Source organism: Octopus sinensis, linkage group LG2, assembly GCF_006345805.1.
Source record: "Octopus sinensis linkage group LG2, ASM634580v1, whole genome shotgun sequence".
Classification (NCBI taxonomy): Eukaryota; Metazoa; Mollusca; class Cephalopoda; order Octopoda; family Octopodidae; genus Octopus; species Octopus sinensis.
The window spans coordinates 62,195,248-62,222,384 of NC_042998.1; the positions used below are offsets into that span (position 1 = coordinate 62,195,248).

General features: G+C 39.8%; 1 protein-coding gene across 2 annotated transcripts in view; it reads left to right on the forward strand.

Moving 5' to 3' along the window:
• The window catches only part of LOC115231202 (BTB/POZ domain-containing protein KCTD20), a 69,101-nt gene extending 44,891 nt beyond the window's left edge, over nucleotides 1-24,210 (forward strand). For both annotated transcript variants that reach the window (XM_029801277.2, XM_029801283.2), the window contains exons 3-10: nucleotides 2,670-3,011; nucleotides 6,695-6,797; nucleotides 10,744-10,864; nucleotides 14,846-14,943; nucleotides 18,105-18,204; nucleotides 19,297-19,407; nucleotides 22,425-22,478; nucleotides 23,231-24,210. In XM_029801277.2, coding sequence (XP_029657137.1) covers nucleotides 2,670-3,011; nucleotides 6,695-6,797; nucleotides 10,744-10,864; nucleotides 14,846-14,943; nucleotides 18,105-18,204; nucleotides 19,297-19,407; nucleotides 22,425-22,478; nucleotides 23,231-23,679 — 1,378 coding nt within the window. In that variant the 3' untranslated portion in view covers nucleotides 23,680-24,210. The remainder of the gene's footprint in view (nucleotides 1-2,669; nucleotides 3,012-6,694; nucleotides 6,798-10,743; nucleotides 10,865-14,845; nucleotides 14,944-18,104; nucleotides 18,205-19,296; nucleotides 19,408-22,424; nucleotides 22,479-23,230) is intronic.
• Nucleotides 24,211-27,137: the final 2,927 nt, after the last annotated feature.

The window sequence follows — 27,137 nt, forward strand, 5'->3', positions numbered from 1 at the left end:
TAACGAAGAAGGGTGTGGCCATTTGATATATAATTTCAGCTACAGCATTGATAATATTTGAAAATCATCATCATCATCATCGTCGTTTAACGTCCGTTCTCCATGCTAGCATGGGTTGGACGGTTCGACCGGGGTTCTGGGAAGCCAGAAGGCTGCACCAGGCTCCAGTCTAATTTGGCAATGTTTCTACAGCTGGATGCCCTTCCTAACGCCAACCACTCCGTGAGTGTAGTGGGTGCTTTTTACGTGCCACCTGCACAGGTGCCAGGCGGGGCTGGCAACGGCCACGGTCAGATGGTGTTTTTTATGTGCCACCGGCACGGAAGCCAGTCGAGGCGGTGCTGGCATCGGCCACGAGTCGGATAGTGCTTTTACGTACCACCAGACCAGGGATCCTGGCTGGTTCAATTCGATTTCGATTTCGCTTGCCCCAACATGTCTTCACAAGCAAAGGGGGTTGGCAAGGGTGCCTGTCGTACGGTCGCATTGGAGTATTTACGTGCCACGGCCACGAGTCGGATAGTGCTTTACGTACCACCAGACCAGGGATACTGGCTGGTTCAATTCGATTTCGATTCGCTTGCCCCAACATGTCTTCACAAGCAAAGGGGGTTGGCAAGGGTGCCTGTCGTACGGTCGCATTGGAGTATTTTACGTGCCACGGCCACGAGTCGGATAGTGCTTTACGTACCACCAGACCAGGGATCCTGGCTGGTTCAATTCGATTTCGATTCGCTTGCCCCAACATGTCTTCACAAACAAAGGGGGTTGGCATGGGTGCCTGTCGTACGGTCGCATTGGAGTATTTACGTGCCACGGCCCGAGTCGGTCGATAGTGCTTTTTACGTACCACCAGGCCAGGGATCCTGGCTGGTTCAATTCGGTTTCGATTTCGATTTCGATTTCGCTTGCCCCAACATGTCTTCGCAAGCATGGGGGGTGTTGGATGGGTGTCTGTCGTCGGATGAGGTTCTATATCGACTTCGCTTGCCTCAACCGGTCTTTGTGTCCAAGGAGGAAAGGCATTCATAAGTGGGCTGGGCTCACTTGTCCTGCCTGGTCTTTCTCAGTTACAGAATATTTCCAAAGGTCTCGGTCTCTGGTAATTCCTCAGTGAGGCCTAAAGTTCGAAGGTCGTGCTTCACCACCTCGTCCCAGGTTTTCCTGGGTCTACCTCTTCCACGGGTTCCCTCAACTGCTAGGGATTGGCAAATATTTTTTTAGAAACATGAAAACGGAAACTAATACTTTTTTTTTTTTTTTTTTAAACAGTAGAAGTGAAGTAGATAAAGCTGTAAACAATAGCTTATAAAATATTGGGTTAAAAAGCCTTCAGATAGAAAAAAGCAACCTTCAACTTTTCTATCCAAACAGTTTTTAATCCACTATGTACATGCCATTGTTTAAAGCTTTATCTACAGGATGAGTCAAAAGTCTCCATACATAGGAAAATTTTTTTTTTTTTATAAGAAACGGTTTATAAGATCCCCTAGATTACCTGATCTGACCCCTCTTGATTCCTATCTTTGGGGTCATTTGAATAGCATGGTGTATTGCAGAAAGATAAAAGACATAAATCATTTGTAGGAATGCATCACTAACTCATTTCACACGTATCACCAGATGTGCTATTATTGCAAGGAGTGGGGTAAACGTCTTGCACTGTGTATTCGAAACAATGGTAACCATATAGAGACTGTTAAAAAAACTGTTGTTATAAACTGTTTCACATAAAAAGATAAATTGTTCCTATGTATGACGACTTTTGAATCACCCTGTACTTTGAGTTCAAGAAATTATTTCATGTCCCCCTAGAGGGTCTAAATTTCCATGACATAAAACAATAATGCATTTGTTGATGCTATGTCAGCAAAGACATGGCTATGAAGTTTCTTTCTCAATCACATGTTCAGTTCCATTGTGTGGCACCTTGGGCAAGTGTCTTCTGTTATAGCCCAGGACCAGATAGTGCCTTGTGAATGGATTTTGTAGACAGATGCTATATATATATATATATATATATATATATATATATATATATACACACACATACATATACACAGGGTACTATAGATAAATTGTCGACATTTTATATTTTTAATTTCACGCATGCACATTGTTTTGGATTTTGTCCACTATACAGTATAGTAGGGTCAGTTGAGCACTGTCTGTGAGAAAAACAGCACCATGACACAATTAACTCTGCCAGAAATTTGGACACTACAGTATGTACTGCTTGGCATTTACATCAGGAACTCCAATATGAACATTTCAGAGTGTGTTTCGGTATCAATCTGAAGACATATACCAAGAGCAATAAAAATCAAGCATCCAGTCAATACCATGGTGTTAGGAGTGATCACTAGTGATAGTGACGTTATATCACCCTTCATCTTCCCACACACTCTCAGACAAGTACATGTGCATGCATGTGAATAGGTGTCAACAATTGTCACTATCATACAAGTGGTCCTCCCCCCATTTCTAATCCTCCAAGGAAAATGTTTGGCCATGGAGAAATCTTACTTTCTTTGGAAACAGGTAAATGTTGACAACATGAAGAACATCTAGTTGTAGAGAATCTGCCTCCGCAAATTTTGCCTGACCTGTACAAACCTGAAAAATTGGATGTTGAAATGATAATATATTTAAAATTCTTTTATTTGCAGTTCTCTTGGGCCTCCTCGTTCTAAACCTTGCCTTGTGAATCGAGTTCGGTCAATGAGTTTAGAAGGCCGCAGCAGTGATAATGAGGCTACGGACCAAGCTCAAAAGAAGATCAGTAGTCGTTTTGTTTGGAACTGTCATGGCATCAACCCAGGCGATCCTCGCAACCACCAGAAGAAACTGCCTTTGGACCAGTTCAAGTCCTGCGAATCTGAGTCAGATACTGGAGGTTCGAAGAGCATGAGCTGTCGCAGTGGCGACCGCATTACTTTGGTGGTTGATGACACCCGTTTTGTTGTTGATCCTGATTTATTCAGAGCTCAACCAAATACCATGCTTGAGAGGTTAGTTCCCTTAAAATTTTTATTATCTTTCAGCATTTTATTTCAAAATCAGTTTTTTTTCTTTTGTGTGTGTGTGTGTGATTATTCAACTTTTAGCTTTATTCTTAACTGTTTGTTAATTTCTAGTCTTTTATAACTTCAAAAACTTAAATTACATTATTTACATTTGATGAATATTAGTCCTCATCTTGTTTGTTGTTAATACAACGTTTCGGCTGATATACCCTCCAGCCTTCATCAGGTGTCTTGGGGAAATTTCAAACCTGGGTTCTCATTCCTAAGGTATTTTTCGATGTTGTTATTATTATTCAGGTCACTGTCTGGAATTGAACTCGGAATCTTGGGGTTAGTAGTCCGCGCTCTTAACCACTACGCCATATACTTATGAATGAGAACCCAGATTCGAAATTTCCCCATGACACCTGATTATGGCTGGAAGGTATATCAGCTGAAACGTTGTGTTAATAACAAACAAGATGAGGACAAATATCCATCAAATGTGAATAATGTACATAATTCCTCATCTCTTAAATATAGAACTGTATTAAATTACCTGTCATTAACATGTTCTTTGTACAGGCACATTGATTTCCCCTCAACTGACGATCCAGTACTTCTTTTAATCCAAACTTGATCATATGTGAGGGGATTTATTTCCCTTAGCTATTATAAGCTTTTTCTGCTGCCAAGCCTTCATGACACAAATTTGTTTTATTTGCTAATAACATATTAGAAGGGCTGAAACACTCTCCTTACATCAAACTATAATAATCCTTTTTACTATCTGTACAAGGCCTGAAATTTTCAAGGGAGCAGTTAAGTCGATTACATCAACCCCACTGCACAACTGGTATTTATTTCATCTATTCTGAAATTGACCTTGGCAGAATTTAAGTTCAGAATGTAAAGGGAGACAAAACACTAGCATAACTGTAATAATAAATATTCCTACTCTTTACTATTTTATTTGTTTCAGTCATTTGACTGTGGCCATGCTGGAGCACTGCCTTTAGTCGAGCAAATCAACCTCAGGACTTATTCTTTGTAAGCCTAGTACTTATTCTATCGGCCTCTTTTGCCAAACTGCTAAGTTAGTAGAATGTAAATACACACCAAAGCTGGTGTCAAGCGATGTTCGGGGGACAAACACTGACACACAAACACACACTCACATATATTTGACTGGCTTCTTTCAGTTTCCGTCTACCAAATCCACTCACAAGGCTTTGGTCGGCCTGTGGCTATAGTAGAAGACACTTGCCATAGTTGCCACACAGTGGGACTGAACCCAGGACCATGTGGTTCGTAAGCAAGCTACTTACCACACAGCCACTCCTACGCCTATGAACATTTTGGGGGAAGGGGGCTAGTCGATTATATTGACTCCAGTGTGTAACTGGTACTTATTTCATCGACCCTGAAAGAATGACCTCGGTGGAATTTGAACTCAGAACGTAGCGGCAGATGAAATATGGCTAAGCATTTTGCTTGGCCTGCTAACTGTTTTTTATTCTTTTACTCGTTTCTGTCATTTGACTGCAGCCATGCTGGAGTACTGCCTTTAATTGAACAAATCAACCCCAGGACTTATTCTTTGTAAGTCTTGTACTTATTTTATTGGGTTTCTTTTGCTGAACCGCTAAGTTACAGAGACGTAAACACACCAACATCAGTTATCAAGCGATGGTGGGGGGACAGACACAAATAACAAATACATCTATATGACAGGCTTCTTTCAATTTCCCTCTATCAAATCCACTCATGAGGCTCTGGTCGGCTCGAGGCTATAGTAGACATGGTGCCACGTAGTGGGACTGAACCCAGAACCATGTTATTAGAAAGCCAGCTTCTTACCACACAGCCACTCCTGTGCCTATAATGATAGTAGTAGTAATAATAATAATAATATAGTGATGCAAATGTTTAAAACTAAATCTAACACTTCATGCTACACCCACAATAGCCCTTTTTCAGAAGAAAGGATTTTAAACCTAACTTCACCATGGAGAACACAGTGTCACAGCATGAATGAAGAAAGGATAAATATATGCCTTTTATTGTAGTATTTCAAAGAAAGGAGCCAGTGGCAATGCAGTGGTTACGAGGGAGGTTAGCACATTATGCTAGGTTTTGTTTTAAATTATTTGAATGTTTGTGCTTTTATATTATTCTGATGAAAGGCCTGGAAGAATATTTACTCAGAATTATTATTAAATATAAACTTATGTAGTAGATTGCCAAGAATGTCAAATTTACTTATTTCTCTGAAGATGGGAAAAAAACATGATAAGAAGCCTTAACCCTTTAGTATTTAAACCAGCCATATCCGGCCAAAATAGCTAATCTGTTTTACGTTCAAACTGACCAGATTCAGGCTATCGCACCTACCCTACAATATTATTCTATATTAAGTAATTACACCATCAAGATCTTGAAGATATGAGATAATGCATGACTAATTCAAATCAATGGGAATCAATAGGCATTATGTTTGATTGAATAATCTGAACACTAAAGGGTTAATCATGTTTTATCTTTTATTTGGGTCTCATCAGAGATGTTTATATTTCTTGACCGATTCCAGAGAAACAAGTAGCCAGTCCATTTACATACCCTTCATAAAATCTTGTAGCACCAGAGGACTCCTGATAAACAGAGCAACTAACTTGCATTCAACTACTGCTTCTTGTATTGGTGACGGCATTCATCTATGGTGTTTTGAGCCAGCTATGACCAGCGAGTCATGTTCAGAGTTTCAGTGCGAATACAACTTCACATGTGGTCTCTGGTCATCGTGCATACACATTTTGGGATGGTGTGATCCAAAGCAGGTCATCTTATTTCTTTATTGCCCACATGGGGCTAAACATAGAGGGGACAAACAAGGACAGACAAAGTGATTAAGTCGATTACATCGACCCCAGTGCGTAAATGGTACTTAATTTATCGACCCTGAAAGGATAAAAGGCAAAGTCGACCTCGGCGGAATTTGAACTCAGAACATAACAGCAGACGAAATACCTATTTCTTTACTACCCACACAGAGGAGACAAACAAGGACAGACAGACAGATTAAGTCGATTATATTTACCCAAGTGCGTAACTGGTACTTAATTTATCGACCCCGAAAGGATGAAAGGCAAAGTCGACCTCGGTGGAATTTGAACTCAGAACGTAACGGCAGACGAAATACCGCTAAGCATTTCGCCTAGCGTGCTAGCGTTTCTGCCAGCTCACTATAGCAAGTCATCTTGCTGTTGATTGCTTTATTTAGTGTTAGAAGCTTGTCAGTGGGTAACCTAATTCGCACAGTATTATGGTGTGATATATTATATGTAAACCTACATAGAAGGCATACAAACATTTCAAATTTGAATATTTCTCCATAGACTTAAAAAAAAAAAGTGATAAACAACCTTAATTGATTTTCAGCCCTTATTTGGAGTTTTAAAGGTGTCAGCATTATTGGCAAAGGCCTGGAACTAAGGGTGCAGAAAAATTGGTGGTGTATCTGTATTTGAATAGTTTGATGGACTTATTTTCAAATTATTTTTGATACACTAAAATAATTTGAAAATATGTTGTGCATGTATTGATTATTTGGTTTTTGGTCTGTAAATGTGCTTTTAAAAAATGAAACATTGACTTTTATTTTATTTACTCTTTTTCTCATCTGTTTCCAGAATGTTCACCTCGTCTCTTGAAAACAACTTTACTCGCCCAAATGAGAGAGGGGAATATGAAGTGGCTGATGGTATTTCTTCAACTGTTTTCCATGCAATATTGGTGAGTTGTATTCATTTCTGAATTAGCAAGTTCACTCTTGCAATAGACCATCTTTTAGTTCTCAATCTATTTTTACCTATGAACCCCTCTGAATCCTGTTTTATTCTACAGAACCACCACAGCCATTTGATGTTAAAAAAATTTGTATTTGCCCACCACAACAGAATTGATATCCTAAAACCAAAGTGTCATGTAAAAAGCCTTGGTGTTGGTTGGTGCTGGCACCGTGTATAAAGTGCTCAGTACATCCTGTAAAGTGGTTGGCTTTAGGAAGAGCATCCAGCCATTGAAACCATAGTAAAACTGACTATAGAAACTGGTGTGGGGCCCCTGACCTTGTCAATTCCTGTCAAACTGTTCAACCCATGCCAGCATGGAAAACAGACATTGAATATTGATGATGATGAAATATTTTCAGGAATTGTACAAGTATAACCAATTTATTGCACATAAATTTTAATAACAAAATCTTATGGGCCCCACAAGGGTCATGTAGACTCCAGTTCAGAATCTCTGACCCCTAGATGAACAAGTTCTACACTTCATCATTTTATTGTTGTCAGATGATACATTCTACTTCTATCCCCTTAATTTTTGTGACCACTGATATTGCCTCATTGCAAATTAAGGATCTATTTTTGGAATGATGTGTGATTAGAAAAAGTCAGCTTTACAACTATCTCGTCTCAGATTTAGTCCTACCACTGCACAGCATCTTGGTAAATGTCTTCTATTATAGTCTTGGGCCAACTAATACTATGTGAGGGTGATTTGGTAGATAGAAACTGCAAGGAGCCTGTTGTCATTAACATTATCATTATCAGGCGCAGGAGTGGCTGTGTGGTAAATAGCTTGTTTACCAACCACATGGTTCCGGGTTCAGTCCCACTGCATGGCACCTTGGGCAAGTGTCTTCTACTATAGCCTCGGGCCAACCAAAGCCTTGTGAGTAGATTTAGGAGACGGAAACTGAAAGAAGCCCGTCGTATATATGTATATATATATGTGTGTGTGTATGTTTGTGTGTCTGTGTTTGTCCCCCTAGCATTGCTTGACAACTGATGCTGGTGTGTTTACGTTGCCGTCACTTAGCGGTTCAGCAAAAGAGACCGATAGAATAAGTACTGGGCTTACAAAGAATAAGTCCCAGGGTCGATTTGCTCGACTAAAGGCGGTGCTCCAGCATGGCTGCAGTCAAGTGACTGAAACGTGTAAAAGTGAACATTCATGTTCCATGCTGGCATGGATTGGACAGTTTGACAGGATCTGATGGGTCTTGGGCCTGCACATGTGCAAATGTCTGCTTTGGCATGGTTTCTATGGCTGGATGCCCTTCCTAATACTGACCACTTTATAGTGTTTATGAGGAGCTTTTCTTCATGTCCGTAACACCAGTGAGATCATTATGCAGTTTGCAAGACTACAAACTCTGAGGGAGCAGCTATGTGGTTGGAGATGGGTGTGTATGATAAAAGTATGAGAGAAGGGGATGGTGCAGAACCGGTTTCGTACTGTACAGGTGCTACATGACTATTCACACACTTGTACTCAGATATTTGTTATATGCAACAGAAACAGTTAATTTGCCTTTCACAATGTATCTGCATTGAATGTGATACACATTTGCTATTTTAACCTAATGCTGTTTCTGTTGCATGTAATACATTCTTATTCAGCTGGGTGACTAATTGCAAGATTTGACTTTTCAATCATTAATTTCTCATATCAGTTATGACAGGTTTTGTTTAAGCATGCAGCTGGCAATAAGTACATGCTACTGACAAGGCCCAGTGTGGCACATATGTACATCTAACATTCTCACCACTGATGCTGAACAATAGGTTTGTGGTTTTTAAACACAGTGCTTCCATCAGGGATATTTAGCCCTACATGAGTACCACAGTAGTACTGTTCATTTGCCTTTTACAAAGTAACTACATGAAGTGTGGTACACTGATGGGACGCACACACACACATACAAACACACACACACGCAATCATCACCATCATTTAACATCCACTTTCCATGCTGGCATGGGTTAGATGGTTTGACTGGAACTGGTTTACTAAAGAGCTGCACCAGGTTCCAGTCTGATTTGGTGTGGTTTCTACAGCTGGATACCCTTCCCAATGCCAACCACTCCAAGAATGTTATGGGTGCTTTTTATGTGCCACCGACACAAGTGCCATTTACATGACATTGGTAACAGCCACGACTATGATTCCACTTGGTAAGCCAACATGCATGATTATAGTCAAAGGTGAGATCTAGAAAGGCTCATTGTAGTAAACACATAGTTGTGCTCAAATAATTTGAATCTTTATCAATGGTTAGGTACGCTGGGTAAAGAGTGGTGTTAAGATAAATCCAGGTGAGCTGATATGGAGATAGTAACGTAAATAAGCCTGATTAGGCTTGATATATATATATATATAAATATACATATACACGTATAAACACACACACATAACTCTATGTATACGTGTGTGTATCTATATGTATATCTATATATACATCAAGCCTAATTGTGTTTATCTGTATCACAATCTCTCTCTGTATATATATATCTATATGCATAAACATATTTTGAAAATTGTTAAGAGCCATTGAAGTTATTATGACCACACAAAATGGCAAGATATGTATTTCCATTCTTAACATGTTCTGGCTGGATTAGATGTGATTAAAGCTTTTTGTTGTTGGATTTCATCTTCAAAGAACATCTTCCTTCAGACAATGTATGCTGACAACACAAACACTTTAGTGACATCAGCCAACTCTCAGACACTAGTGTTTCAACATGATTGTGTCTCCTCAGTGAGAAATACTGCTTGGAACCTTGCAGCTAGAGAAATACAATTGCTTCGATCTATAGCTTAATTATGTGGTTTACTTGTTGAGTAGTTTGCACATCAGACAAAATGCTTACTAGCATATCTTTCAGCTCTTTACATTCTGAGAGCAAATCTCACCAAAGTCAACTTTGCAGTTCATTCCTGTGGTATTGATGTAGTTTAATCCCAGACAGGTACTGGGGTTGATGTAATCAACTTGTCACCTCCACTAAAAATTACTGGCCTTCAACCTTACAATTGACTGGTGCCCCATTTGGGCAGAATTTTGTTATCTCGATCACTTATATGCTGTAGAAATTGGATAACTGGCCATATGTGTCTCCTGGGTCTTCTAAAAATAAAACAAATAAAAAAATAGAATTCAGCAAATTCGAAAGAAAATATATATAAGCGCCATCCAAATGTGGTCGATGCCAATGCCCTCTGACTGGCACCCATGCTGGTGGCATGTAAAAAGCACTCATTATGCTCTTGGAGTAGTTGGTGTTAGGAAGGGCATCCAGCTGTAGAAACGTTGCCAGATCAGATTGGAGCATCGTGCAAGAAAGAACCAGTCATACCATGCCAACAACTCATCATTCCTTTTAATTCTATTTCATAGATATAACAAGAAACAAAGAAATTTTATATCTTTGGACATGGTTTTTTGCTTAAGGAGCTTGCCTGTCAACCATGTGTTTTGGATTTAATCCTATTGTGTGACGTATTTAGCAAGTGTCCCTGAGCCAACCAAAACTTGTGAGTGGATTTGATTGACAGAAAATGAAAGAAGCCCCTCATATGAGTGTGTGTGTGTAAATGTTTGTTTTTGTTGTACTACAGCTAGCCTGATTTTATTCTCAATTAATGAAAATATAGCATCAATCATTATCACAACTTGACCCCACAAGAATGGGGATTCAACATAGAAAGGCCTCCAGTGACCATCCACACTACAATGGTCTCTAACAAACACAATATACAGCTCACAACAATGCACACACACATACACACACACACACACAACATACATATAGTGTGTGATATATTGTAAGCAATTTGAAATATTTTTTCCATTCTCTAAACATTTTTTTCCCCTCTTGCTCTCCAGAATTATTACAAAACTGGCCTGGTACGCTGTCCCCCCAGTGTATCTGTTCAGGAACTTCGTGAAGCTTGTGATTATCTCCTCATTCCTTTTGATTCAGACACAGTGAAATGTCAAAACCTTCGTAAGTACCTTTCTTTTTATTCCGTACCAATTCATGGCTGTTTGTCATCAGATTTAACCAGATTTCTCATTTTGCCATGGCCTTATTAGGGAGTCATCACCATCACAATCAATTTAATCCTTCAGTGTTCAGATTACTGTGTCAAACGCATGGTTTATTTATTCCCATTGTTTTGAATTAGTTATGCATAATCTCCTAGATTCAACATTTGAGTGATGTGGTTGTTTGTTCTTTGAATGACATTGTAAGGTAAATATGAAAGCCCAAATCTGGCTGATTTGAACATAAAGCAGGAAGAATATTTGGGCTGGATATGGATCTGCCTGGTTTAAATTTTAATGGGTCAATCTCCACTTCTTCATACTTGCATGAGCCAGACAGGTTTTGTTGAGACAAATTTTTGCAGCCGGATGCAGTTCCTGTCAACAACCCTCAACTGTTTCTGAGTAAGGTAATATTTCTCTAAGGCTTGACATGTTTTCATGGCAGATTGGAAACAAACAAAACCACATGTATGGTGATGTTTGTTTACATTTATCACAATGAATATCAGTACAAGGAGAGAAAGAGAGAGACACACACACACACATGTATTTGATGAGCTTCTTACTATTTCAATCTACAAAATTCACTCACAGTGCTTTATTTAGCCAAGGGTTGTAGTAGAAGATACTTGCCCAAGGTGTCATGCAGTGGTACTGAACCTAAAATTCTGTAGTTGGGAAGTGATCTTCACATCACACTGCCATACCTACACCTGTGTGTAGGCTATATTTTAATGACAGTGGCACATGAAAAACATTCGAATGAGGTTGTTGCCAGTGCTACTGGACTGGCTCCTGTGCAGGTGGCACGTAAAAAACACCACTTGAGCATGGCTGTTGCTATTACCACCTGACTGGCCCTCATGCTGGTGGTACATAAAAGCACTCACTACACTCTCGGAGTGGTTGGCATTAGGAAGGGCATCCAGCTGTAGAAACTCTGCCAGATCAGATTGTAGACTGGTACAGCCATCTGGTTTGCCAGTCCTCAGTCAAATTGTTCAACCCATGCCAGCATGGAAAGCGGATGTTAAACGATGATGATGATGAAGATGTGGATTTATGGTTGCAATATTTATCAGGATGGTTAAGGTGGAGAGCTGACAGAAACGTTAGGAAGCCAGGCGAAATGCTTAGTAGTATTTTGTCTGTCTTTACGTTCTGTATTCAAATTCTGCTGAGGTCGACTTTGTCTTTCAGGGTCGATAAATTAAGTACCATTTGCATACTGGGGTCGATCTAATCGACTGGCCCCCTCCCCAAAAATTTTGAGCCTTGTGCCTGGAGTAGAAAAGAATATTTGTCAGGATCAGTAACTATGTTGAATTTTCCTCATTGGTTTGTTTAGGCCTGGCCAACTCAAATTACATTGCGGGCCACTTTAATCACAGAAAGTTTTTTGAGAGCCACTTGTATACTAACAGAATGGAAAGCATTTTGCTTTCTCATGCTATTATTACAATAATGAATGAAGGATCATTGATTCAACATGAAATATTATCATTGTAAAAACAGTAGTATCTTTCTTTTTTACTTTTCATTACAATCTTTAATTTTTGATAAAATTTTCAAAAGGTTTGTTTAAATAAACCCATTTCAAGAAAATATCAAGTTGGCTGCAAGATAGGAAGCTGCACACGTCCCATGGGCTTCAGTTTGGTCAGCCCTAGTTTAGCCCATTCTGTCTAACCAAACAATTGGTACCAGTATATGTGATGATTAGCAGCATATTCATATCTACTTCATTGTGCCTTCCTTCTTTCTGGGCACCACCAGAATCCATTTTCCTGCAGGCAAACCAATGAAGGTACCTCTGTTAGAAATAGTAGCCAATAAACAGTAGAGACAATAAAAAAAGAAAGATAATGTATTCCTTGATAGAATGTGTGCAAAAGACATGGGATGATCAAAACGGAACATTTATGATCCTAGATTTTCTTGATCAGGGATAACTTAAGGTTAAATAAACTTGACAGTGGAAAAAATACGCTCCCAGAATGCCACATTATTCTCACATGCAATTAATCATAGAGGACCTATCTAGAATTCTAGCTCTAATTATTTGACTGAATACTGACATAGACCTGCTCAATCAAGAGTTGGCATAACACTATGCTATAGGTACCAGAGTAAAATCACTGGAAAACAATTATAAACCCATGGTAATACTGTCATTCTTTCTGATAATACTATTGAAATTGGATTGAAAATGTGTCCATTTAGATTTATGGATTGTGGACAGTACAGTTGCTGACTTTTAGATATCTGTATTGACCACTCAAATCTCAATTTGATTTACTAAAGGGACATAATATAACAACGCTAAATATAGATTGTCATGATTTTGAGATAAATGTTTAATTTGAGTCATGTTTATCTGACACTGAGTCAGAATTATCTGGTAATATAGACTCCATCAAGGTATCTGACCATATATATATATATATATATATATAATTATTATTATCATCATCATCACCATCATTTAATGTCTGCTTTCCATGCTGGTATGGATTGGACTGTTTGACTGAAAACTGGAAAGTTGGGGAGTTACACCAGGTTCCACTCTGATTTGTGATGGTTTCTACAGCTGGATGCTCTTCCTAACGCCAACCACTCCAAGAGTGTAGTGGGTGCTTTTTATGTGCCACTGGCACGAGTGCCATTGATGTGATATCGGCTTCGGCTATGACTACAATCTCACTTGCCTTGACAGGTCTTCACAAGCATGGTATATTGTCAAAGGTCTGTCACCTCTTACTGCCTCTATGTGGCCCAACATTCAAACAGTGCATTTTATGTGTCACTGGCACAGGTGCCATCAGACGGCACCAACATCGGCCTTGGCTACAATTTCGTATGGCTTGACAGGTCTACTTAAGTACAGTATATCGCCCAATGTTTGAAGGGTACTTTTTTACGTGCCAGTTACGCAACACTGGTATTGGCCATGACTACGATCCCACATGGTTTGATGGGTTTTTTCAAGCATGGCATATCACCAAAGGTCTTGGTCACTTAACTATTTAATGTTGTCAATGTCATTCCTTAGAGCGCTGGGCTCACAATCATGAGATAGTAAATTCATTTCCCGGACCAGGCTCTGTGTTGTGTTCTTGAGCAAGACACTTTATTTCATGTTGCTCCAGTTCACACGCTGTAGAAATGAGTTGCAATGTCAGTGGCGCCAAGCTGTATCAGATTTTGTCTTTCCCTTGGTTAATATCAGTGGCGTGGAGAAGGTGGCGAGCTGGTAGAAACGTTAGCATGCTGAGCAAAATGCTTAGCGGTATTTCGCCTATCTTTACGTTCTAAGTTCAAGTTCCGTCTAGGTCGACTTTGCCTTTCCTCCTTTCAGGGTTGATTAAATAAGTACCAGTTATGCACTGGGGTCGATATAATAGACTTAATCCATTTGTCTGTCCTTGTCTGTCCCCTCTGTGTGTAGCCCCTTGTGGGCAGTAAAGAAATAAGAAGGTAGGCTGGTATGCATGCGCAATTGCTGGTCTTCCGCAAACAACCTTGCCTAAACTTGTGTCTCAGAGGGTAACTTTCTAGGTGCAATCCGATGGTCATTCATGACCGAAGTGGGGAGGGGGTGGTCTTCATTAATCCTATCTTTAGAGCAGTGGTTTATCAGAATTGTTAGAGTTTCTGTATTTAGTTTGGACTCTCTTTACATCTTGAGTTCAAAACCTACTGAAGCAAACTTGTGATCAGTAAAGTACCAACCTACTACACACTAGTGTTGATTTAATCAACTATTTTCTTCCCATTCCCAAGTTTCTTGCTTATGTTAAAAGTCACAGCCTACTGGCTTGCCAGTCCTCAGTCAAACCGTCCAGCCCATGCCAGCATGGAAAACAGACATTAAATGATGATGTTGATAATGACTAAAGAAATTTTTATCCTAATTTTATGTATTTCTTTATTCTAGGTGGTTTTTTGCATGAATTGTCCAATGAAGGTGCCCGACAGCAATTTGAAGAATTTTTAGAGAAGTTTATACTCCCTCCAATGGTTGCTTGTGCAAAGGTAAGTAATTGAAAGTCAAACAACAAAATAATAATCCTTCTTATTATAATAATTGGGCATGTGTCAGTGATGGGATGATTTTAGAAGTTAAGCAGTAATTAGCAAAAGAGAAAAATAGTTTGAAAATAGTTGAAACATCTATGTCCCAGAATCCTTTTTACTACTTAAGTGTGTCATGAACACATATTCATTGTAAAGAAGAAGCTCTTCTGCGATGAACATAACAGCAATTTGCATATTCATGTTTGAATCTGATAAAATCTATTAAGAAAAAACTTGCAAGTCATCATTCTGAATCTCGTTTAACGATCTGATGACAGTTTATATATAATATAATAAGTGCAGGAGCGGTTGTGTGGTAAGAAGCTTGCTTCCCAACCGCATGGTTCCAGGTTCAGTCCCACTGCATGGCAACTTGGGCAAGTGTCTTCTACTATAGCCTCATGAGTGGATTTGGTAGGCGGTATAGCAGACTACCAGTTTTATTTATATTGCGAAATTTTCTGGTTGGTTTGTTTACTTATAGTGCAACGCTACTTTATTATGTTTTCTATTTGGAAATAGATAAATATGTTTAGCTTTTTAAGTAGGGATATATAATGATAAAACCGTCACTTATAACTTACTTATAAGTGTTATCATTATACGTAAATCCTGACTCCAGCTACAAAAACGCCATAGTGAGAAATATATTTTCTGGAATGCTAATGGACATTAATCGTGTATGTGTGTTAAATATGAATATTTTGTGTTCTTTTAACTGCTATAAAAAAAATACAGTTTCATAATTACAGGAATGCATTTCATTAATAAGGTGAAGAACATGAAGAAAGAGAAAATAATTTCTACATTATTTTATTATATACCCATAGCATTTTTAATATTTATAATACATTTTGAAACATAGTAATTTTGTCGTAGAGAATTACGACTTAATATTTTAGCTAACTAGTTCCTCATTCTAGCTATTATAAATCTCAACAATTCAAACAAGTCTTGTTGGATTTTTCATAGACATGGCATAAAAATATAACCAATGTCTCAAAGGAGTGAGTGTCGTGGAGTTTAGTTACATCCCACAAACACTGAAGTTTTTCCCAAAATCCAGGTTTTTTTATAACTGCTCAACTTGACTTTAAAGAATCAAGATCACATAAAAATATTCTTTAACTAATTTTTAGAATTCCTATATCTGCAGTTATAAAAACCCTGGATTTTGGGAAAAACTTCAGTGTTTGCTGGATGTAACTAAACTCCACGACACTCACCTTAAGCTAAGCCTGAAAGCAATGAAGTCATAAAAGAATCATCCAAAACTTGCAGTAAACAACATTTATTAAAATAAAAGTGTTCAGAACACAGAATAACACTTAACAAAAACAATTTGCAAACATATTTACATACCCATATAACAGTTAAGAACATCACCATTATTGTATTACACATGTGCAGAAGTGTTTGTTCGACTAGGTGCTGCTGGCTTAATTTCGCATGACTCAAGTTAGAGAAGAGGTGCGTGTTATACTCAAGGGCGGACTATACACAAGGATTTACGGTGTATATATATATATATATATATATATGTTTTATTTGATTCAGTCATTTGACTGTGGCCATGCTGGAGCACCGCCTTATGTGTATTTGTGTGTCTGTCCCTTCCTACCATCGCTCAACACCAATGTTGGTGTCATCATCATCATCATCATCATTTAACGTCCGTTCTCCATGCTAGCATGGGTTGGACGGTTCGACCGGGGATCTGGGAAGCCAGAAGGCTGCACCAGGCTCCAGTCTTATCTGGCAGTGTTTCTACAGCTGGATGCCCTTCCTAACGCCAACCACTCCGTGAGTGTAGTGGGTGCTTTTTACGTGCCACCTGCACAGGTGCCAGGCGAGGCTGGCAACGGCCACGGTCGGATTGGTGTATTTTATGTGCACCGGCACGGAAGCCAGACGAGGCGGTGCTGGCATCGGCCACGAGTCGGTTGGTGCTTTTTACGTACCACCAGACCAGGGATCCTGGCTGGTTCAATTCGATTTCGATTTCCCCAACATGTCTTCGCAAGCAAGGGGGTTGGCATGGGTGCCTGTTGTACGGTCAGATTGGTGTATTTTACGTGCCACCGGCACGGAAGCCAGTGGAGGCGGCACTGGCATCGGCCACGAGTCGGATAGTGCTTTTTACGTACCACCAGACCAGGGAACCTGGCTGGTTCAATTCGATTTCGCTTGCCCCAACATGTCTTCGCAAGCAAGGGGGTTGGCATGGGTGCCTGTCGTACGGTCAGATTGGTGTATTTTACGTGCCACCGGCACAGAAGCCAGTGGAGGCGGCGCTGGCATCGGCCACGAGTCGGATAGTGCTTTTTACGTACCACCAGACCAGGGATCTTGGCTGGTTCAATTCGAGTTTGGCGAAAGAGGCCGATAGAATAAGTACTGGGCTTACAAAGAATAAATCCTGGAGTTGAATTGTTTGATTAAAGGCAGTACTCCAGAATGGTCGCAATCAAATGACAGAAACAAATAAAAGAACGCGGCGAGCTGGCAGAAACGTTAGCATGCCTGATGAAATGCTTAGCAGTATTTTGTCTGTCTTTACATTCTGAGTTCAAATTCCGCTGAGGTTGACTTTGCCTTTCATCCTTTCGGGGTCGATTAAATAAGTACCAATTATGCACGGGGGTCGATGTAATCGACTTCATCCCTTTGTCTGTGCTTGTTTGTCCCCTCTATGTTTAACCCCTTGTGGGCAATAAAGAAATAAGAAACCAGTAAAAGAATATATAGTGGAAAATTAAGATAAACCCCAGTATAATTATTTAGTTCCAATGTACGTTTCACCATTGCAGTTATTTGCAACATGGCATTGGATATTCCAAGTGCATTTGGATGCCTGACTGCAACAGATTATCAGGGGAACACTTTATTGCATTCTATTACAGAGATTCAATATCTAAAAACCGACATGTATTCATATATGTATGTAGCAACATCAAAAATTAGTATTGCTTCAGCATGACCGCAGTCTAGTCATTGAAATTGGTAAAAGAGCAAACAAGTGTTTTGGCTAATTTTGCTTGTGTATGTGGCCTGAAATTCTTTTTCTTGATAATTGCACTAAATTTTTTTCTCTTTTCATCCTCACCGTTATATTTCAGCGTGGAGACAGAGAATGTCACATTGTGGTGTTGGCTGATGAAGATGTTGTGGACTGGGATGAAGAATATCCACCACAAATGGGGGAAGAATATTCACAAAGTTAGTAACTTCCATTTATTATTTACTTACTTGTTTATGCTGTTCCTACAACAACAACAGCAGTGGCACCTGTTGTTGTTGTTGTGGTGATGGGGTAGAAAATAATGGTATTAACCCACAAAGCACTGGGACTTGCACTTACATAGCATGGACCACTGGGCACATTTTATGAGAATGAAACTTCCATGCACAAATATCATCATCGTCATTTAACGTCCGCTTTCCATGCTGGCATGGGTTGGATGGTTTGACTGAGGACTGGCAAGTGAGGAGACTGCACCAGGCTCCAATCTGATCTGGTAACGTTTCTACAACTGGATGCCCTTCCTAATGCCAACCACTCTGAGAGTGTAGTGGGTGCTTTTTACATGCCACTTGCACGGGAGCCAGTCAAGCAGTACTGGCATCGGCCACACTTTAATGCTGCTTTTTACATGCTACCGGTATGGGAGCCTGTCAAGTAGCACTGGCAATGACCACATTTGAATGGTGCTTTTTACGTACCACCGGTATGGGAGCCAGTCAGGTGGCACTGGCAATGACCACATTTGAATGGTGCTTTTTACGTGCCACTGTACAGGAGCCAGTCAGGTGGCACTGGCAATGACCACATTTGAATAGTGCTTTTTACGTGCCACCGGTACGGGCGCAAGTCAGGCAGTACTAGCAACAACCATGCTCGAACGGTGCTTTTTACATGCCACCGGCACACAAAAAACAAAAAAAAAATAGTTAAAATATCTTCTTAGTATATAATGCAGGCAAGTTTTACATCATCTGAAAAGTCATTAGTTGAACTATTAGCCCTCTTACATTTTGTGGGGTATTGGAGTGTTTGAGTGACATTAGACCCCAACAAATGCCCATAAATTAAATGCATCTATCTCGGGCATGATTGTGGCCCATCGCACTTTATGTTAATGGTTGTGAAGGTGGTGGCAGTGGTGTTGATGGTAGTATTGGTGAGGATGATGATGATGAAAGTTGTTGATCAACTCTAATTGAGCTGCATTATTCATGATTCAAATGTTAATTGCCAATTGTATTTGTAGACATGTCAACAATAACATCAATGTGTTTTGTTTGTTCCAGTTGTTTACAACACCCAGCTGTATCGTTTCTTTAGATACATTGAGAACAGAGATGTTGCCAAACAGGTACTGAAAGAACGAGGACTGAAGAAAATTCGCTTAGGAATTGAAGGTGAATATCTAATTAATATTTTATTGATAATGATGCTTAACTGAATTTATTGAGACAGATTTTCTGCTGCTGGATGCCCAAGTTTTCTGCTGTGCAGGTGCCCAGATTTTCTGCCGTGAGGGTGCCCAGGCTTTCCGCTGTGTGGATGCCCAGGTATTCTGCAGCACCAGTGCCCAGGTTTTCTGCCACCAAATGCCCATTGTACTCCTTTCTGTCTTCACTAGGTTCAGTGAATAATTTCTAATGCTAATCACCATAGTACATAAGGGGATATAACTTCGTTATTTGTACACAGTTCATGGTTATAGAGCAATGCCTTTGATGCAGTCATCATACAGCAACCACCACCCCACCCCAGCTGTTTACTCATGAATGAAACACTTCTACAGCCATTAGATTTCCTACAATTACCATGAACCTGTTACTTTGATTTCGCATTCTGTAAACTACCAGCAGTCTCAAAGATTAAGCCATGCAAATGAAGGGTGAAACCACAAATGGATCAGAAACTGGACCGAATCCTTTGGAGTGTATTCCTTACTGCAAGGAGATTGGGTAATTGTGGAAATTATAGAGCGAATTGATACATGTGACCAAAGCTACAATCATAGGTCACATCTGGGTGTTGGGCTGCAAAATGGTCTTTTGCAGTTTGCATGGCTGCTCGTTGCCGGAGCCAGCTCTGCTGAAACCAGCCCTTTGCATTTATTGTGGCACAAATATTAGATTGAAACTAATGTGTATGTCCCACCATGCTCTGTGATGACTTCATGCCCTTTGATTTGGTAAAAGGAAGGGTAGGCATCCAGCTGTAGAAATTCTGCTTCTGTAAACTTCATCCAACCCATGCAAACATAGAAAAGTGGACATTGAAATGATGATGATGTGGTCATTACAGTTGAAATACTACATTGGCTTGAATTTTGAATTTAAACAACACACACAAATCCTTTTTATTTCAGAGTATTGTTTAGTCAGTTGTTATCCCATATATATTTCTTTATTGCCCACAGGGGACTAAACATAGAGGGGACAAACAAGGACAGACGAAGGGATTAAGTTGATTACATCGATTCTGGTGCGTAACTGGTACTTATTTAATTGACTCTGAAAAGATGAAAGGCAAAGTTGACCTCAGCAGAATTTGAACTCAGAACGTAACGGCTGACAAAATACTGCTTAGTATTTCGCCCGGCATGCTGACGATTCTGCCAGCTCGCCGCCCTCATCAGTCATTATCCCATATAGATGTGTACACAAATACATTACAGCTACTGGCCCATTGTTGAGAAGGTTACCTACTACTTGCTACTCAGACTACCATTACTCCTACAATGGTATTGATGACTTAATGTTTGTTTTAACTAGGGGTTCATAAACTGGATAGATGATAGTCCTTCCTTGGGAACTGTAAGAGTTTGTTAAGGAGTGCTGTAAGGGATGGTAAGTTTTTAGAAGAGGTTGTGATTTTTCATAGCAAAGTACTATCATCATCATCATCATACATCCATTTTCCATGCTGGCATGGGTTGGATAGCCTGTTAGGAGCTGGCAAAGCCAGGAACTACACCAGGTTCCATGATTTGTTTTAGTATGATTTCTACAGCTGAATGCCTTTCCTAATGCCAACCATTTTACAGTGTATTGGGTACTTTTTATGTGACACCAGAACTGTCAGGATCACCAAGTTTTTAACTCTCTCTCTCTCTCTCTCTCTCTCTCTCTCTCCTCTCTCTCCCTCCAATTGCTATGCCTCTTTCAGAGGTTTCAGCAGTCATGGACCTCCATTCCAAAGTCAGAAGGTTCATGATTATCCCTGGAAAAGATATAGCAGTGGTTTCCCCTTGCCTCTTTATTTACAGTTTACTTTGCTATTCGCTTGCACTCCCCAGCTTCCACTTGAGGCACAGGATCTCTTTAACCCCTGTGCATGGAAGCTACTTCATGTGACATCAGAGCATGTCTATACACCTATGGGCTCATGTGACACATGTCTAGGGACCAGTCTTCTTCCAAGTCCTATTTATCTTAGTCTCAGAACCATTATCTGCTATTTGACCCCTAACTGGGGCCTTTCATAGCTACTAGAACTGTGACTCAGAACAGACCTGGTGGCAGTGGTGACTAAGGGTCATTCCTCACTCCCAAAACTCCTGAACTCTCAAGCTGAAGTTTCATCGCCAGATACAGTTTAATAATCTTACCCAGGCCATTTTAAACACATTCTCAAAAGTACCTTTGTTAGGATTAGAATATGGGTATTAACATCATCATCATACATCCATGTTTGATACTGGTATGGGTTGGACAGTTTGACAGGATCTGAAGGGTCTAAGAACTACATCATACTCCAGTGAATACTTTGGCTTGATTTCTATGACAGTATGCACTTCCTAATGCCAGCCATTTTACAGTGTGTACTCGGTGCTTTTTTTTCATGTCATTAGCATCAGTGAAGTTGCCATGCAAGACTACAAACACCAAGGAGGGTAACTTTATGCTAGGAAATGTGGAGTTGAGAGAGGTGAAATATGAAAATATGGGAGCAGAATAGATTTCTTGTTCCAGATGAGCTGCATGACTATTCATATTTTAGAAGAGAGGATGGAAATGATTGGGTGGAGCTGGAAAGTGATAAAAATATTGATGAGTTGGATCTTCAAGATACAAGATTTGTGGGACTAAGTGGAGCAACGTATGTGTGTGTGTGTGTGTGTCTTTGTCTTGATATCAGGGGATATTTGTAAACAAGCGTTACTTTTAAACATAGAGGTGGTGGCCTTGGTTTGCAATCTTCTGTGAAAGCATTTCCGGCTGTCCAGCCATGTGAAAATTTTACTTAGCAACAGGAAGAGCATCAGGCGGTCAAACATCTACTTCAGTGAATTCTCTCTGTCCCATGCAAGCCTGGAAAAGTGGGTGGTAATAATGATGGTTATGGTGACGACCCACTGTTATATGTTCTGTCTGTTTAAAATGTTGATGATGATAACTGAATATTTATCTATTTATTTAAGGGTATCCAACGTACAAAGAAAAAATCAAGAAACGTGCTCGAGGAAGGCCAGAAGGTAAGATAGAGATTCATTTTATTTTGCTGTTGTGTTTTCTTTCTAAGACAAAAAATGTTTATCATGAAGCATTGCAATAAGTTCCAAGTTGACATATTATATCATTGTTTTGTCGAAAATTGTCCATTGCTTGAAAAATATTGGTCAAGTTTAATAAAATTTAATATGTACTCAATGCACGATGTGTCATTATTGGGCTCAAGGCCCAAGGAAGAGCCTCCACCGGAGCTAGCTTAAAAGCCACTCAATAGGGCAGCTTTTAACCCTTTCATTACCAACCCAGCTGAAACTGACTCTAGCTCTGTAGTACAAATGTCTTGTTTTCATAAGTTTTGAATTAAAATCTTCCACCAAACCTTAGTCACTATTTATGTTCCTAACACTAGCTGAATGATAACTAAGTTATTTTACTAAATTCTTTGTTATATTTAAAGTAATTGAAAGAAACACAGAGCATCTCAAAATAAATACAGTAACGAAAGGGTTAAGCTAGTTTATAATAAATTTGAAACAATCCAGTGTAGGAGCCACTTAGCAATTAATCAGCCAGCTAGAAATAATAACCAAATTAGTTCACCAGTGCCATAAAAATGTAAGAAAGACACATCAGTGTCATCTCCAATGTACAAAAAGATAGGAGGTTCATGCTTGACATTACTTTTGATCTTATGTCTGCTTGATCTGGGATAACTTGGAGGCTAAGCAACAAAACCACATTTGAAATGTTATAACACTATTATCTTTCTTTGCAGTGATCTATAACTACGTACAACGTCCTTTCCTGCGTATGTCATGGGAAAAAGAAGAAGCAAAAAGCCGACACGTAGATTTCCAGTGCGTCAAGAGCAAGTCTGTTACCAACTTGGCTGCAGCTGCTAGCGACACGCCTCAGGTCGGTGGTGGAGCAGGCAACAATGGTGCTGGTGGTGGTTGTGGTGGTGGTGGTGAAAACAGAGGTAACGCAAATACAGGAGGTGGGGGAGGTATTGGATTCGGTGGTGGTGGTGGTGGTAATATTGCTAGTGGAAACGATATTGGAGGAGATGGAGGTGGTAATGGTGCCTCATCTTTCGTAGGAGTTTATGCTAATGCACACCATCAGCGGTTGCACGATGGCAGCTTCAATGTCATCCCTCCTCAGCCATCACCTTCAGAACCTTACCCAGGGGTGCAGCTGCCTCCTGAAGGAGATGGAGAATAAACTGAACCAAAAAAAAAAGAAAAACAAATAAAATGCATGTTTTGATCGTGCTTGAAAAAATTTCAACACCTTTTTTCTCTGCAATATTGGGTTCTGCTGGTGTTTTGGTCCTTTTAATTATTACAAAATTGGGGCTCTAGAATTAATAAATAAAAGAAGCTACAATTTCTCTGTAATCTTGGACCTTGGTGGTGTATTTTTGTCTGTTCTTTGCTTATTGCAAAGCTTGACCTTGGTATAGCCTGAGTCTGATGTGTAAATATAAACATAACAAGCAGGAAATGTAATAAAGATGAGAGAGTATGGATTTTTTTTTTATCAATTTTTTTTTCTCTTCTGTACACGTATAGAATAAGTATGGTAGTATACACACTCATACACACACATATTGAATACATATATTTAAGCTAGAATGAATACACACATACACACATATATATATAATTTTGCATTTGTCTCCCTTGCTGGCATCATTTGGACAGGTCTTGTCGTGATCCTTTGCCACTTTGCAATAAAGACCAATTTTCATTATTTATGGGGTCCTGTCTCCTCTGTTCCTTCCTCCTTGTAGGGTTTTTATTTTTTTTTTTCCTTTTTAATATTGCTGTCAATAACCAATTTACAGTGTGGACTGGGTGCAGTGTTATCAGGCAACCGTGTTTATATATATATATATATATATATATAAGCCACATAAAAAGTACCCAGCACACTCTGTATAGTGGTTGGCGTTAGGAATGGCAACCAGTGATAGAAGCCATGCAAAAACAGACAATTGTAGCATGGTGCAGCTCTCTAACTTGCCAGCTCCTGTGAAACCGTCCAACCCATGCCAGCATGGAAAACGGACGTTAATGATGATGAAAAACATGTAATGATGTTAAATATATATATATATATATATATATATATTGGCTGTAATAAAATTCATACCCAAAGATACTCAACACCATCTTAGAAATCAGGACAAAATTATGGATAGAAAACAAGTTTTGTCAGGTCTTTGAGTCCATATAGTGTGGTGCAAGAACAAGACTTCCAGAATTTGCCACTTTCCAAATGAAGTACCATCATAGGGATCCGTCCTGTCTGCCAATCTTTCCAGCCTATGTTTTCATGCTCGTCCTTCACACACTGTCTCCTACACAGATAGCATCATACTCACTTCATGTCATTCTTCACACACACAATTGCTCCACACTGAATCCAAAACAACAGGCTTAAAGGAGAACTGACCAAGCCCGTCTCTTCTTTACCAGCAACACTGGCGGACATCAACTACAACCATCTATTATGTACCACAACATAAACATACCACACACACACACACACACATACTGAAAACAGAAATGCTAGAAGTGCATACATCTTCCCAACGCACTTAAAAAACATAGTAAAACAATATACATATTTTGAACAATCACAGTTACCATATTTGGCCAACAGAGAAACTGCTGTGTACACAAACAATAGATCCTTCCCTCCTCCTCCTCCTCTTTCTACAACGCACAGAGCAAAGTACACTTGTACACAGACCACTTACACAATTGTACTTAAATACTTACTCAGGAAAGACTGCATAGGATACAATTTACTACTGCGATAAACTTTAAAATCTTACATTTCTTGTCACTAGAAGAAATATCACCTTCAATCCCCACCACAAACACATACATACATACATATATATATATAACATCTGAAAGCAGTACTACATCAACTGAAAACTGACTCTCCTGTGTAGACCTGACAAACATAAACACATACAAACAGCCATTCTATATTTTAGAGATGATGAATTATGTACATTATTTACATTGGACGGATATGTGTCCTCATCTTGTTTGTTGTTACCACAACGTTTCAGCTGATTTACTCTCCAGCCTTCATCAGGTGTCCTGGTAGAATTTTGAACCCAACCCTGGGTCCTCATGCCTTAGGTAATTTTCCGCTAATGTTATTCTTATTATTATTTATTCAAGGCACTGCCTTGAATTGAACTCACAATCTAGGTGTTAGTAGCCCATACTTTTAACCATTACTCTATAATTGCCCACAAGCATATAGCATAATGGTTAAGAGCACATGCTACTAACCCTAAGATTGTGAGTTCAGTTTCAAGGCAGTGCCTTGAATAAATAATAATAATGATAATATCAGCAGAAAAATACCTTAGGAAGGAGAACCCAGGGTTGGGTTAAAAATTCTACCAGGACACATGGTGCAGGCTGGAGATTAAATCAGCCGAAACGTTGTGAAGACACATATCCATCCAATGTAAATAATATACAGACAGCCCTTTCACACACACACACATATGGAAATAACCACAACATATTAATCTGAACAGTCCCAAACACTCTGCTAGCATCAACATCATCAACAAACAGAGCAGAAAGGTAGCAACTGTTGCCCACTGACCAAGTCCACCTTGCTTGTTCACTGGCAGACTGTGGGTGTACAGAATTAGACGGGACAATGATGAAAATGCAACATGTCTAGGTTGTAGCATTGCATCCCCACACCACAAGATGCATGGCTTGCATGTTGGAAGAGTAGGCAGTGTAGTCTTCAGTGAAGCATGTCTTAATCTTCAGCTGGTCACCTTTGTGCTTCATTTTACTGTTTGATCAGCGATGACCTGTGACTATACAACCAGCATAGGCTCGAAATATAAAAGTCTTTCTCATTTTCCCGAGCATCAAACTAATACACCTGCTTGTTGTTCATACACCTGTCTTTTTTATTTTTCTGTAAATTTCAACTATATATATAAAAAGCACTATCAGAACATGATCAATACTAGGCCTGCCTGATTGGCTCCTGTGCCAGTGGCATGTAAAAAGCACTCAGTACACTCAGAGAGGTTGGCATTAGGAAGGGCTGTAGAAACTGCCAGATCAGATTGGTGCCTGGTGCAACCACTGGCTCTCCAGACCTCAGTCAAACTGTCCAACCCATGCCAGCATCTAAAACAGACGTTAAATGATGATGATATATATGTATATATATATATATATATATATATATAGGCATAGGAGTGGCTGTGTGGTAAGTAGCTTGCTTACGAACCACATGGTTCTGGGTTCAGTCCCACTACGTGGCACCTTGGGCGTTTTCTACTATAGCCTCGGGCTGACCAAAGCCTTGTGAGTAGATGTGGTAGACGGAAACTGAAAAGAAGCCTGTCGTGTGTATATATATATATATCTCTCGTGATATCCTACGTTCTACTTGTCTAGAACCTGTCATCGTTTCTCCGAACACCCCTCCCCACTGGTGCTCCCCTATATTTCTGCACCCCCCCCCCATAAAAAGCACCATCCGAACGTGGCCGATGCCAGCACCGCCCCGACTGGCTTCTGTGCAGGTGGCACATAAAAAGCACCAACCGACCGTGGCCGATGCCAGACCCCTCTGGCACCTGTGCAGGTGGCATGTAAAAAGCACCCACTACA